At 43.3% G+C, this 13938-nt stretch overlaps 1 protein-coding gene across 4 annotated transcripts in view; it reads right to left on the minus strand.

Moving 5' to 3' along the window:
* The window catches only part of GABRR3 (gamma-aminobutyric acid type A receptor subunit rho3), a 2040413-nt gene that overhangs the window by 116523 nt on the left and 1909952 nt on the right, over window positions 1-13938 (minus strand). For 3 of the 4 annotated variants that reach the window (XM_069639256.1, XM_069639259.1, XM_069639258.1), the window contains one exon: window positions 8256-8363. In XM_069639256.1, the coding sequence (XP_069495357.1) occupies window positions 8256-8363 (108 nt within the window). Of the gene's footprint in view, window positions 1-8251; window positions 8364-13938 lie in introns of all 4 variants that reach the window. The other variant, XM_069639257.1, reaches the window with a different exon arrangement.

The following is a 13938-nucleotide window of genomic DNA, read 5'->3' on the forward strand; positions in this document are numbered from 1 at the left end:
CAGGCTCCCCCCTGCCAGTCCTCACACTTGCATCAGGCCTCTCAATGCCACTCACCATTTCTGCACTTCTTTATTCATTCCTTGAGAACGCCAACCTCTCTGTACTTAACCCAGGGGCTTGGACTGTGCGTACATGTCCCCCCTCCCCTAACCCCTCCATCCCTTTCATTCCATGTCTGGCACGTACGTTACCTAAAATGTACTTGGCCTGGTCTGCCAGGCTTTGTACAGTAGTTTTTTGTTTCTATGTGTCCTTCTCCTTCTCCCCCAACTCCCCCTTATCGCCTTACCATCTGTCACGCAATGCACTATTTGAAATGTCATGGACTGGGAATGGTAGCTAAGGTTGTATGTTCTTCTCCCTCTCCTCCCACTTTGCTCCGTCCTTTTTGTCTTACACCTGCGCTTGTAGTAAGGCCGTCAGGCCAAGTTGCTAGTCATTTTTGCAAGATCATTCAGAAACTTAAAGGCCTAAGAATGACTCTGTATTCCCCTGTTCCCTTCTCGCCTTGAAGCGCTTTAAAGCAGTTCACCTGAGTATAAGTGCTTTATAAATAAACAATTACAATAACGTGTGCCAAAGGATCTCTTTGTCTTCCCCTGGTCTTTTTATAACTTGTGCCAAAGGATCTATTTCTCTTCCCCTGTTCTTCACTTGACTTTTGTTAGAGAGTCTTTCTCTTCTTGTTTGCTCTTCTTGTATCTTTTGCCAAAGGATACCCTTCTCACCCCATGATAGTCTCGTAATGTGGGTCCCAGATCCCTTACTCAACTCTGTAATGTATCTTTCCTAAGCCTGGTTCAATATCCTGCCAGGCGTTATCTTGCATGTGAACTCTCTCAATTTCTCAATATTCGGGGGTCACAGACAACTTTCTCAGCTTTATAATTTCTCTTAATAAGGCCCGGTTCACTAACCTGCCAGGTCTCTCTTCGGGTCTCCCTGGAGTGTTCTCTCACACAATTTGTCCCCAAATGGTCTCTCTCTTAGGTCCCACTGGGACGAGGAAGATGGTTCTGCACTTCATCCCCACCACAGCCTCTGGGGTTTCCCAGTTCCTTCCTGGTCTCCCCATACATACCTTTCAACTTGGTCCGCAAGGGTTACGGTCCTCAACACTGGTAAGCTTTTTCAGCTTTCCCTGGGCTCTGCTCTCGCCAGCTCTGTCACGCTAGTTTCTCCCTGACGTCCAGTTCCCCTCTGGACCACTCGAATGGCTGCCTTCTTACCAGCAGACGTCGGGTTGCCCAGCCTTTGGGTAAGTCTTGGCTCGTCTATGCCTTCTCGGGTTCCGCCTTCCTGTTTCAGGCGTTCAGGTCTGCAGCGTGTCCTCTCTGTGTGACTTCTCTCCCCAGCACAATGCTCCTCCCTTTGGAGTAGAAGACTTTGGAGGAGAATCCTTCATTATTTTTTATGGCAGATTGACTAGCATGTTTGTATTGATTCCGCACAGGGCTCGTCATCATGCTGCTCTTCCTCGTTTCAGTACTTCTGGAGTCATCCATACTCAATCTTCCCGCAGGCTTCCTCGTCACAGTATTGTCTACCTGATATACATGGCTGCTATGTATTGAGTAATTAGCAGAATAAAGAGGAGACCGAGAGAATGGGGGTGCTTGGGCCCTATTAAATTTTGTCGGGTGAGTAATGTCTGGTGGCGAAAATACTGTGTTCTCCCTAGACCGTCCTCAACTCTCCAACACAGGGGGTCCCTTCCCATGGTTCCATGTAATAATGTCGCCACAAAAATCTCGCCATGCAAAAATATCGCCGAAAAACGGCCGTTTTTTTGTGGCGACATTATTGCATCGAACAACTTTTTATTTTATTTTTAATTTATTTTTTTTGCCCCTGTCCCCATATATATGGTCACCCAAATAATATCGCCACAACATTTTCCCGGCAATATTATTTACAGCGACCATATATATGGGGATATTATTACCTGATACCCTTCCCATGGGATCCTCCTGCTGAGTATCAATATTGAGGGGACCATCGGATAGTGGCCTCTCTGGAAGGGTCCCCCTCTGGGGGAGAAGTGACAGTATTGAGGGATTTGTCACAGTACCCTGCAGGTCCCAGAAGACTTGGTGGGCCGCATCAGCTTCAGAGGCACCGTTGGTGCAGAGGTCACAGCCGGCTACATCATGGCGAAGAAGTCGAGCATCTTCAGGCAACATTTCTCCCATTCCTCTGGGGTGGAGGATTGGGTAGGAAAAGGTACCTAAGCCGCTGTTTCCAGGGTGGAGAGGTGGCTCCTTTTCTTCGAAGAAGAAAGCCAGTGCGAAGATCTGTGAATGAGACCTATTGCAGTGCTGCTGCTTCTCCTTACGTGGAGGCCATCAATCCTCAGATCGATGTACCGTGCCATGTGACCTCGGATGGGACCATGCAATTTCATCCTCGTAATTGTGGGTGTAGGTGAAGATTTTCACTGACCGTTCCCAGATGGCCTTGGGACACTTGGATGGTATAGCTCAGTGGCAACGTGCTCGTCTTGGAAGCAAGACGACGCAGAGCAACACAGGTTTGAATCCCAGGTCCGTGCCTAGAAACCTCTTTGGAATTAAGCGTGTTATAAAAAAAATATATATAATTATACAAATTATAACAAAAATAAAATTCTGGACTGGCACAATCTGCTGTGTTCGGTGCAGTGATTTTCGCCCACGCAGTAGAGACAAATCCAAGGCGGATCAGAGATCGACATCTGCCGTCCGCAATCAGCACAGGGTTTGAACCCCAAAGCCTTCATTAGGTTGGGCATGGCATTGAATAAAATTGAAAATAAATCGAAAAGCGTGTTCCTGAAGCAAAAGAGTGTTCTGAAAAAAAGAACTGAGGTCACAGGCTGCAGCGCCTCAATATATACTGGCTCTGTCATTTCCGGCGCAGGGCACAGAGTTATCGGGCGGATCCGAGCTGGGTCCCCTGGTGGTGGAAAGGTTTTCTGAGATCAGCTGCGCTGGGATAGGGATATCATAGATGAATGCCAATGTAGTTGAATCTCTTAACAATTGAATCATTACACTTCATCCCCATTTTAGTGACGTGGAAGAACATGTATGGACTTCCATCATGCAAGGTCAGTGTGCTCCCTTGATACTGGCCTCGGCTAGATTATTAAAGTTGATTTTCAGTCTGCTGAATATGAAATGATAGTACTTTACTGGCCTGCTATATTTGTGAAGTTACTAGGGTTTAATAATGAATTGGATGAAGTTTAGGTGACATTAAATTGGCAGCTACTTTGCATTTTGCACTTTCATAATGAATGTTGTTAATTACTGTAATTTTCTGTCCATGAGATGGGTCAAGATATTATACAGCTCCCCGATTGCCAGGGTTAAAACGGGTGCCATTATCTCACGCAAATGGCGACTCAGTAGGGGGACTAGACTGGGATGTCCCTGGTCGCCCATGTTATATATCCTTGCGTTTGAGCCGTTGGCAGTTTGCCTCAGGCAACAATACGGAGAGGTAGGGATCCTCACAGCAGGAAGCACACACCTGATATCATTGTATGCCGATGACATGCTTCTGTATTTGCGCTTCCCAGAAGAGAACTTGCAATATGTCCTGGAGGTGATGGAACGCTATGCCACCCTCTCTGGCACATATGTAAACCCCGGGAAGTCCAGCGTGTTCCCCTTGAGGAGATACAGGGGCATTCCACTAGGGAAACTGCCCATTTTGCAAATACCCTGTCGAACCGAGACGTTTTGATACCTAGGCATAGATGTATACCACACGATAGAAGCAGAGCATAAATACAATACGGAGAAAGCAGTCGAAGGTATTAAAAACAGCATGGCGTTTTGGTCCAGATTGCCCCTAGCCATGATGGGAAGAGCAGCTTTGATCAAGATGGTTGTCCTGCCCAGTCTGCTACACTTTTTTGTAAATGTGCCGTACTTGATCCCCAAACGTTTTTCTGTCAAACTCCATAGCCTATGCACACAATTCGAGGACAGGGTGGCTCTTTGGAAATTACAAAATTTGTGTGATAAGGAGGGTATAAACCTGCCGAAATTTGAACTGTATTACTTGGCGGGGCAGCTACTATATGTAGCTAGGTGGTTGTCTGAGGATGAATCGGCTGAAGCCAGGCTTTTGCAGAGTGACTCGGCTCCCTATTTCCTAAGAGAGATAGTGTGGTTGCCTAAAACAAACGTACTGGAGATGGCGAGATTGCTGGTGCTGGGCTGGGAGGTCTGGCGTAGAGCATGGCAAACTGTGGGTGAACCGGACCCGCTCTCTTAGCAGGTTCCGTTAGTGACGTTATGTGGGGGGGACTCCCAACTGATGAAAGGGGTCCGCAGATACTGGGAACCAGAGGGCCTGGCCACCTTCGGCGATATATGGCAGGAGGGAGAGGCATTAGGATTTCAGAGATTAATGGAGGAGACCGGGGTGCATAAAGGCCAACATATTACTTATTCCAGAATCATGAAACGGTTGAGAGAAAGGTGGCCCAATGCAGAACTCGCAGAACAACCTGATGCCACCAAAGAAACGATGTATGATGTCTCGGAGGGCGGGCATGAAATATCTCGGATATATGAGTTACTGAGAAGAGAGGTCGGGGAAAGAGTTGCTTCAGCTGAGGCATGACTGGGAGGAAGAGGTGGGCGAACCCATGACAGATGGACAATGGGAGAGAGCCCAAAGGTACCATAAGAAGGTGTCCCGGAATGCAAGACTTCAGCAGATCCAATTGTATGTCACCCACAGGGCATATTTGACTCCCGGTAGAATAGCCAGGTTCGGTGGCCCGGCAGTACAGAAATGTCCCAGGTGTGGGGAGGACGAGGCTGGGTTGCTGCACATGTTCTGGGCTTGCCCGGAAGTCAATAGGTTCTGGATGGAACTGAAAACAAGATTGGCTGATAGAGGTGTGGTACTAGACGTGGGGTCTGCTTGGGCATGCATGCTAGGGAGCTTCCCCAGGCCACGTAACCTAAGGCATATTAGCAAGATGAAGGACTTGGCTTACATCTTGGCCAAGCGTAGAATTGCAATGTGCTGGAAAGCGGCCCATCGGCCTAGATTGGAGATGTGGTGGGCAGACCTCTTGAAATGGGCAGAGGCAGAAACGGCAGCCTGGTATGAAGCAGTCACTAGAGGTGGGGAAGAAGAGGTGGGTCCCCTGATGGCTTGGAGGCAATTGGTGACTTCAATGGTGAGCCCCCCCAGCCCTACCACAAAGCTGATGACATGGATGAGATGATAATAGAGACGCCTGAAGACGCTCAGGTGGATGACGTGGATAGAATGGCTCAAGTTAATGGGGAGGGAGGGGGGGAGGACTGAAGAGTGCGTTTCATAATGTAACGTTTTAAGATTGAACACAAATGTCTTAACTGGTTGTAATGTTTGGAGTGTTTGTTAAAAATAATAATTGTTCCCAAAAAAAAAAATTATTGTAATTTTCTGTCAGTTTATTCCACTTTATATTTTGCTTAATGTGATGTGATATAGAAGATGCATTTTCTATTTTTTTTTGTCAACCATGTGTACTTTTAGATGTTGTGTAAGGTTTGAAACAAAACCAATCGCAATAACAAAAAAAAAGAAATCATAGATTAGGAATTCAAGGGAGGAATTAATCCATTACAAAAATAAAAGGACTCATAGGATATGTCTTTCTTGTGGGTACAAGAGGAGGGTAGAGACACAAGCTATTCCCCTTCATCTGACCATGTGCTTGTGGTGCCAGTAAATCCAGGAAAGGTTCTGGACCCAACAACATCCCACACCACTGCACTCCATGACACACCAACCTCTCAGAAGAGGTTCTTTGATGATGAGCAAACATAGGGTGGGTGGGTAATGTGACTGGGTTGGCTGTGTCAGCCATAGATAGTGGCTGCTGTGGCTCCTGCATCAGTGCTGCCATGACGTTAACATCTGCATTTGCCAAAGTAATTGCAATGACGAGTGCCACACATTTCCGGTTGCACGTCAGTTGAGTTTAATAACAAGTTACAGGAACAATAAAGACCCCCAATCCATCCAAGGGAGAACAACAAGACAACTGACTCCAACCAAACAATAACATTCTACAGAACTAGTTGGGCAATCCATATTCCATATCAGTATTTCACATACACTCAAGCACATCACAACAGTAATCAAGTTCAGTCCAGGGCAGACCGAACATATTCCAGAAACCCTACCTTCTTGTAAAGCAGCTGGCCCTGATAGGATACACTCTGACATTATCAAGGGTTTTTCAAGTTGGTGGTGCCAGATTTTAACTAAGCTTGTTAATGCAGTAACCTTCTCTGGGGTACTACCTTACTCATGGTCACAGAGCATTATACTCCCCATTTTTAAGAAAGGGGACTACAATAACCCTAACTGCTACAGACCGATTTCACTTTTCGACATACCTGGCAAAGTGTTTGATAAATGCTTATTAACTAGAGGAATGGGCTTATTCCTTGAATCAATAAAAAACCCATCTCAAACAGGTTTCAGAAGAGGGTATTCCACAGTTGATCACTGCATTTTGTTGTCCACATTAATACATAAATATTGTTTTGTTATAGGCGGCAGGTTTATACATGGCCTTTATCGACCAGGAAAAGGTCTTTGATTCACTTCGGAGGCATAAGCTATGGGTAAGCTAGCCGCACTGAAAATACTGCGCAGACATTTGAATTTACTACAACTCTGTTATAGAGATACCCATGTTTCTGTGCAGGTATCGTCAGGTGGACAGCTGATAAACCCCTTTCGAACTAACAATGGGGTGAACCAGGTCTGTGCCCTAGCGCCAATGCTATTTATTGTGTCTTTTTCAGATTTTAACTCTGGGGCATTGGATGCCAAGGTTAACCCCCTTCTTTGCATGGTACTATATTGCATCACTTCTGTATGCAGAGGACTCTGCTTTGATTGACTTGACACCTGGGGGGTGCCAACAAGGTCTCTCTTATGCTGAGGAATATATTTCTGCCAATGGGCTCAAATTGAGCAGGGCAAAGACCAAGGTCCTGGTATTTGGTAGGGGACGTAATCATTCAACTTGGGCTCTTGATGGAGAAACGATCAAGGTAGTTAAATCATATAGCTACCTCTGATTACTTTTTACTAAGAACTGGAAATGGTCAGGGCATATATCGGCCAGTGCTGAGAAGGCGGCTGCAAGTTGGGCAGATTGCTCAGATTTGATCTTATGTACAGAGGGCGTATGTTGATAAATGCCTTGAGATGTATAAAGCCAAGGTCTGTACCATGATGAAATATGGGAGTGAGATTTGGGGCTATTACAACTGCAAAATCTAAAAAGATCCAAAATAGAGAATTGAAAATACTAGTTGGCCTTCCCCAAGGCACTCCAAATAGCGCACTGCGATTAGAATTGGGAATCACCACTATTGAAATCCAGGCGCAAATCAGATTTGCCAGGTATTTTTTCAAAGTCTCTATGTGCTATTCAAATAGCCCTAATTTGAAGAAGGTGGTTGGGGAAATTAGGGGGTCGCCAGCCACGACAAAATATGTATGTTATAATGAGGGGTGCAAATTATTGACTTTGTGGAGTATTCTATACACGCACAAACCCTCAGAATTCCTCACTCCCTTATCCAGTGGCGGAATTGAAACAGAAAGCAATAAGGAAAGGAAATTGAGCATAGCAAGTACTCCCCCCACCCCCTCGCTCGTCCTCTATACTTCTTTCATTGATATCATGTTTTGGGGAAGCAAAATATGTTCCATTAAATCTGGTGCATGTAGGAGGATAGTACTTATGAGTAGGTTGAACCTGTTGCCATTGGATGATAGGACGAGATGGGACAAAAATGTGACGAGCAGGGATGGTCACTGTAACTCTGGCATGACGGAGGACTTAAATCCTTTTATATTGCTCTGTATTTGCTACTCAGACTTCGGTAACACATTTTTAAACCATTAAGTTAACCTTATTAAGTTTTATCGATATAAACTTAGTTTTGTAATGAGTTGTAATGATACTGTTTTTTATTATTAACTACATAACTATGCGAGTGCTCTTGCAAGATGGGCTATCGCCCAGCACATATTGTAATTTTATTTATTTTAACTTTGATAATTGTGCAAATCGTATTTATTGTTACGTATTGCTAATGGAGAAATCCGAAGTAAAGAATTAATTCCCACACCGCCTCTTCGACTATCCCTGTGCATCATTTGACAATTTTTGGAAAGTGCTTTGTTGAAAATGCTTACAAAGAAATGCAAAATAAGAAAATGACATACTGACTTTTGACTTTCCGCCCTCATAGCAGTCTTCATCATCCCCCATCATATGCATTTCTCTGCTGTTTTTCAAAGAGTGACAGATCAAAAGCACCATGTGTTGAGCTTCTTCCTAAAATATGGCAGATAATATATTATTAGCAAATATAAAATATCTTTTATTAAATAAAGAAGACCTTCTTGGCATGCTGTGCCTCCAAAAGTAACTGGGCAGCATTACATTTGGATGACAATCTTTTAACTCTGATAATTTGTATACATTAAAGGGACATTAACACATTTCAAATTCAGAATATTGGTCAACTCAGTCTACAAAAGAAACATTGTGGAAACATTGTGACATTAAGTGTTAACATTTTGTAACAAGTGATGGGGAAACGCATGCCTCTTTGAAAGAAAAAAACATGAATATTGGCATGAATTTTTTCTTCATTTTATTTCTTTTAATCTTATTTTTATTAATATTTTAATTGTCAAAACAAAACTATAATACAATTACCCCGACCCCAAAAAACTCCCTCCCACAACCCTAGTCAGCTCCCACTTAATACAAACAGTGTATAATCCCAGATATTGAATTAACAAAAAAAATCAAAAATCCGTATTCTTTGTGGGCACCAACTTTCGGGATAGTCTTTGTGTAAAAAGTCCAATAAAAGTTCCCAATCTTTATAAAATGTATTCTGTTCCCCCGATGTGATATTTTATTTATATTGCGCTCGTACACAAGTGTTTGTATCGCATAAGTAACACATTCCAGAGAGACAGTTCCAGATGGTCATTAGCCACTCGTGTTCTGTTGGGGGAATAGTTTGTTTCCATTTTTGGGCTATAAGAGAGACTGCCGCCACCGACAGTATCATATATGCTTTCTTTTGTTTCTTTTTGGTTAATACCTTGAAAACATCATCCAAACCAAACATCGCTTCCCCTATACCCTTAGACACTTGGGAACCGAAAATCTCTTTCATTGCTTAATTTACCATTCCCCAGAACTCTTTAATTTTCCTACATTACGACCATATATGAACCCATGTTCCATTTTCTTTACAGCCTCGCCAACATTGATCGGACACATTTTTATAATAGTTATGGAGTTTTCCGTATTTGAATTTCCTGCATCAGTTTAGGGATTCTCTCCCAAACCATCAGCCATTGGGTCTTGATCATAGAAGCACCCACATCTTTTCCCCATAGTTTCATATAGCTCCATTCCATCTGGCTCAAGCTCTTGTTAATTATCTTATACAATGCCCCAACTATATGACTATCTCCTGAATTTTCTGAGATATATTTCTTGAAGGTGGATAAGTCCCTCAATATATGATGCTTGTTGATCATTAGCCAGTGGCATAATTGCACACATCTTATTCTTTCCTTTTCGTTCAACTTGAACACTGGTTTACATTGCAGGAATGATCTGATCACCTGACCTTCAAACATGTAACCCATCCTCAAACATCCCGCTTCCTCCTAGTTCTTACAGGCTTTTGTTTCCAATCCCAGGGTAAATTGGAGATTATGAAATAGGGGGGTGAAAGGAGAGGGAAATGTAGGGATCTCTGAGCGCTTCACCACAGTGTCCCATACCTGTGCCGCCAGGGCAGTTATCTTACTTTTATACATGTTGATGGGTCGATCCTGTTTCGGACACCATAATATTTCCTCTAGAGGTTTCCCAACTATTTGTCACGATGCCTGCCCCCAGACATCCGAAACAGGTCCATCTGTCCAGGGACCAGGCACCCAAGAAGACACAGGAATTCCCAAAACCCCGCCTAGGGGCTATATGGGTTCAGTCCTGGCGCCGTAGGCGCCAGGCTCATATTGCCAACTTTAAACTATGCAGGTCATCCTGCAAAGAACTCCTGTACAGGCCATCATGAGGTCATGAAGGGACTACTTTCCATTAGGAACTATTTTGCTGCTTGGGTGTGGTACTTGAACTTCTTACCTGGGAACTACTTTTTTGATGCTATTTAAACCACACCCGAAGAGCAGCACACGCTTCGCGTCATTCTGCATTTTAGCAGCGTAACACTCACCGTGTCTGCAGTCCAGCATCCAGTCTACAGTCACACCCGTCTTGTGTCCGGAACCTATCCTAGAGAAAAGGAAAGAAGAAGAAAAGGTTAGAACAAGGAGATTTCCATTTGGTCATCATCTTTTCCTGGAGCAGCCGCACTTGTGGATAAAGGAAAAAGACATTAAAATAAACTATGTCACATTGCCAGCTGCAGTGCCGCGCCATACTCGCCTGTCTTCGGAGCATCTCCATGACCCGGTCCAACACCAGTTGAATCGCCGCCCAAAACATCAGCATCTGAAAAGACAAGAACAAACAAAAGGTGAGTGGGGTTCCGCCAAAGACATTCTTTTACTTACCGCAAGATACTTACTCGCAATTTTACAGCTCGAGGCAGCGCTGGTCACCATCCTAAGTTAGACATTTCCGCCAAAGCGCCGCACCTGCAAAGAAGATGGAGAACTATTGGTTAATTACATTAGGAATAATATTACTTGCTAGACAGTGCTTGGTGCAAACTGACTCTTACCTAAGTGCTACCTTCATCCATCGAGGCAAACTCACTCCTTGGATCACACTGCAAGGGAAAAGGTATGAAAGGAGCAAGAGTGAATTAACAGACATTTGAACTCTAAAAGAACTATACATTCGGTTTACACACTACTTACCTCGGAGTCATTGTTGTCTGGAACTCTGCCAAATACCTTTGGATCAGTGAAGTAACTGAACTTCTACGCGCCCCTGCACTCCACGCAGGATGGAGAGTTCATCCTTCCAAACAATAAGGTGAGACTTTATGAAGGGAAATACTGGAAGTTTTCAGGGAAAATAGTGTTAGTGTAACCTCTCTTCCACGGGTGGCTAATTCCCTTTACTGCTTTTAGGAAAATATTCTTGCGGGCCAGGCAGACGAAACTGAGTGGGCAAGTGCAGTCGATCATCACTTCGCTACGAGTCACACTGGTGGAGACTGCAGCAGTCCAGCTTCGTTTGACGCCCCTGTGGAATCCAGTTGAATGTAACACTATTGCTCTGTCCATACATATCCAAATCTTTTCTAGGCCGCTTTTAAACCATTCCCTAATGATCCGCAATTGAGCAGCTTGATAATATAATTGTAGGTCTGGTGCCCCCTTGCCTCCCTTATGTACGGATGTCATCATTAGTTTCCACGCAACTCTATATTTCTTGCCCTGCCAGATAAAGTTCTTCAAAATCTTATTTAGCGTCTTAAAACATTTCAAAGGGACTTTTATTGGTATTGCATGAAAAAGATACAACACCTTTGGAAGAACCATCATATTTATAAGGTTTATTCTACCCATCCAAGATATTGTAAAAGAATTACATATTTTAAGCCACCGCTTAGTTGACTCTAGGAGAGGAAGATAATTTGTTCAATACATTGACTCCAAGGAGTCCGATAGTTGTATACCCAGATATCACATGCCCGTGTCATAGATTTAAATTTGTTTTCAAGACCTACCCTTTCTCCTGATGCTTGCCCATCTTGAACTTTCATCAGAATGTATTTTTGCATATGAATTTTTAAGCCTGCCTCCTCCCCAAATTGCATCAATTCTAATGTTAAAGCTTCTAAGGAGGCTGGGTTGTCTGTCATTGTTAACAATAAGTTATCTGCAAAAGCAATTACTTTCTGATCTTCTCCCCCAAACTGAATGCCCTTAATATTCCCATCTTCTCTGATTCTGGACAGCAGAGGCTCAAGATGTAATCTGTAAAGTAACGGAGATAAAGGGCACCCCTGTTTGGTCACCCTAGTCACTCGAATCTCATTGGACAGATCCCCGTTGATAGCTAATCGTAGAATCAGGGCTTTATAATTTGCTCTTACCATTTGCATATACCTAGGTCCAAAACCGATATTTTCCATCGTTAAGAATAAAAAAAGAACCTTGTACACAATCAAATGCCTTCTCGGCATCAAGTGTTAATACATCAGCCGATAGACTCACCCTGTTCAATTTTTCAATCAAATAGCTTACACGTCTGGAGTTGTTAAAAGTTTGTCTACCCGCCACAAAGCCAGATTGATCGGGTGTATCAAACCGGGCAATTACGTTCCCATCCTTGCTGCTAGAATTTTTGTATAAAGCTTAGCATTGATGTTAATAAGAGCTATAGGACAGTAGGAGCCACATTGCGTCAGATCTTTAACTGGCTTGGGGAAGAGCACCACCTTTGCCCTCTCCCATTGAGGGTGTTCTATTACCCTTCACCCTGACAGAGTTAAACAAAAATGTTAAGATTCAGGTCAGTTCCTCAATATATATATTTTGTAAAATATTGCTGGGAAGCCATCTGGACGTGGAGCTTTATGGAGCGGCAATGATTTAATCGCTCCCGGCACTTCCTCCGATGTTATCTCTCCTTCCAACTCTTCTCTATCCGCTTGATCCAATTTATGCAACCGACATTGTTGTAAGTAAGATAATTGTGTTCCATAGACTGGATTATCAGAAGTATATACATTTGAATAATATTCTGTAAATGCCTCTATTATGTGCTGGGAAGATGAACCTATTTTACCTTGAATGGCTTCTATGGTACGCATGGTCCTAGTTCCATCTTTCAATCAAACCTGACGTGGCAACAAGGAGTCCGCCTTATTGGCTTTGACATAGTATTGTTGTCTTAAGCATAGCAGGGCTCTCTCTGCGTGTCGTATCTGTAAGAGATCCAACTGTCCCATCATCTGCCTACATTTTTTACCAATGTGAGGGTCTGGATTAGTTTCCATTTCCTTCATAACTGCATTTATTTTAGTCTACAGGTCCAATTGGGTTGCTATTAAAACATTCTCCCTTTGGGCTTTCTTTTAATTAGTTATCTCCTTATGGTTGTTTTAAACTCATCCCAAACCCATCTTTCAGATGTATCCTGAGCCCTGTTAAGCTCTAAGTATTCTATAATGTTGTCACAAATTTCTTTGCCCATCACCTGGTCCTTTGTAACCTGATCCAGAACTTTCCATCGCCATAAACCTGACCCTTCCTTATCTACAGTAATTGCTAATTTTAAGGTGCTAATCCGATGTTATTGGACGTATATTAATCTGTTGAATATGCCCCAATAACGATGGCGAGACCCACATATAATCAATCCTTGAGAACGTCCGATGAACTGATGAATACAATGTGATTCCCTCTTCCCCTTGTTGGTTTCTCTCCAGGCATCTATTAATGAAAGATCAGACATGATCTTTTTCAATGTTTTCGTTGGGAGTCGTTGGTTTGGCTGACCCACCCTGCTCCTATCGATATGGGGGTGCCAAGCCATATTAAAATCCCTTGTTAGGATAATTTGTCCTTCTGCAAACCTCTCCAATTTACCTAATGCTTGTTGTAAAAATACATCTTGTCCCAAGTTCAGAGCGTAAAATGTAGCTATAGTATCTTTCTTGCCAGTTGTATTTTGATAAATACATACCTACCCTCTTTATCAAGTTCCTGCGCCAGGATGGTCTGACTCACCTATCCATTTAGAGCTATCAAAATCCTTCCCTTCTTTCCTTTGTCATTGGATTGTATGACAGGTGGATAGCCATCTATTTTCAACTGATTTGCATTTTTTCTTGATACATGTGTCTCTTGTAGCGTTACTACATCTGGGTTTTCCCGTCTCAAGTATGACAACTTTC

Source organism: Ambystoma mexicanum, chromosome 7q (assembly GCF_040938575.1).
Source record: "Ambystoma mexicanum isolate Mex_15411 chromosome 7q, UKY_AmexF1_1, whole genome shotgun sequence".
Lineage (NCBI taxonomy): Eukaryota > Metazoa > Chordata > Amphibia > Caudata > Ambystomatidae > Ambystoma > Ambystoma mexicanum.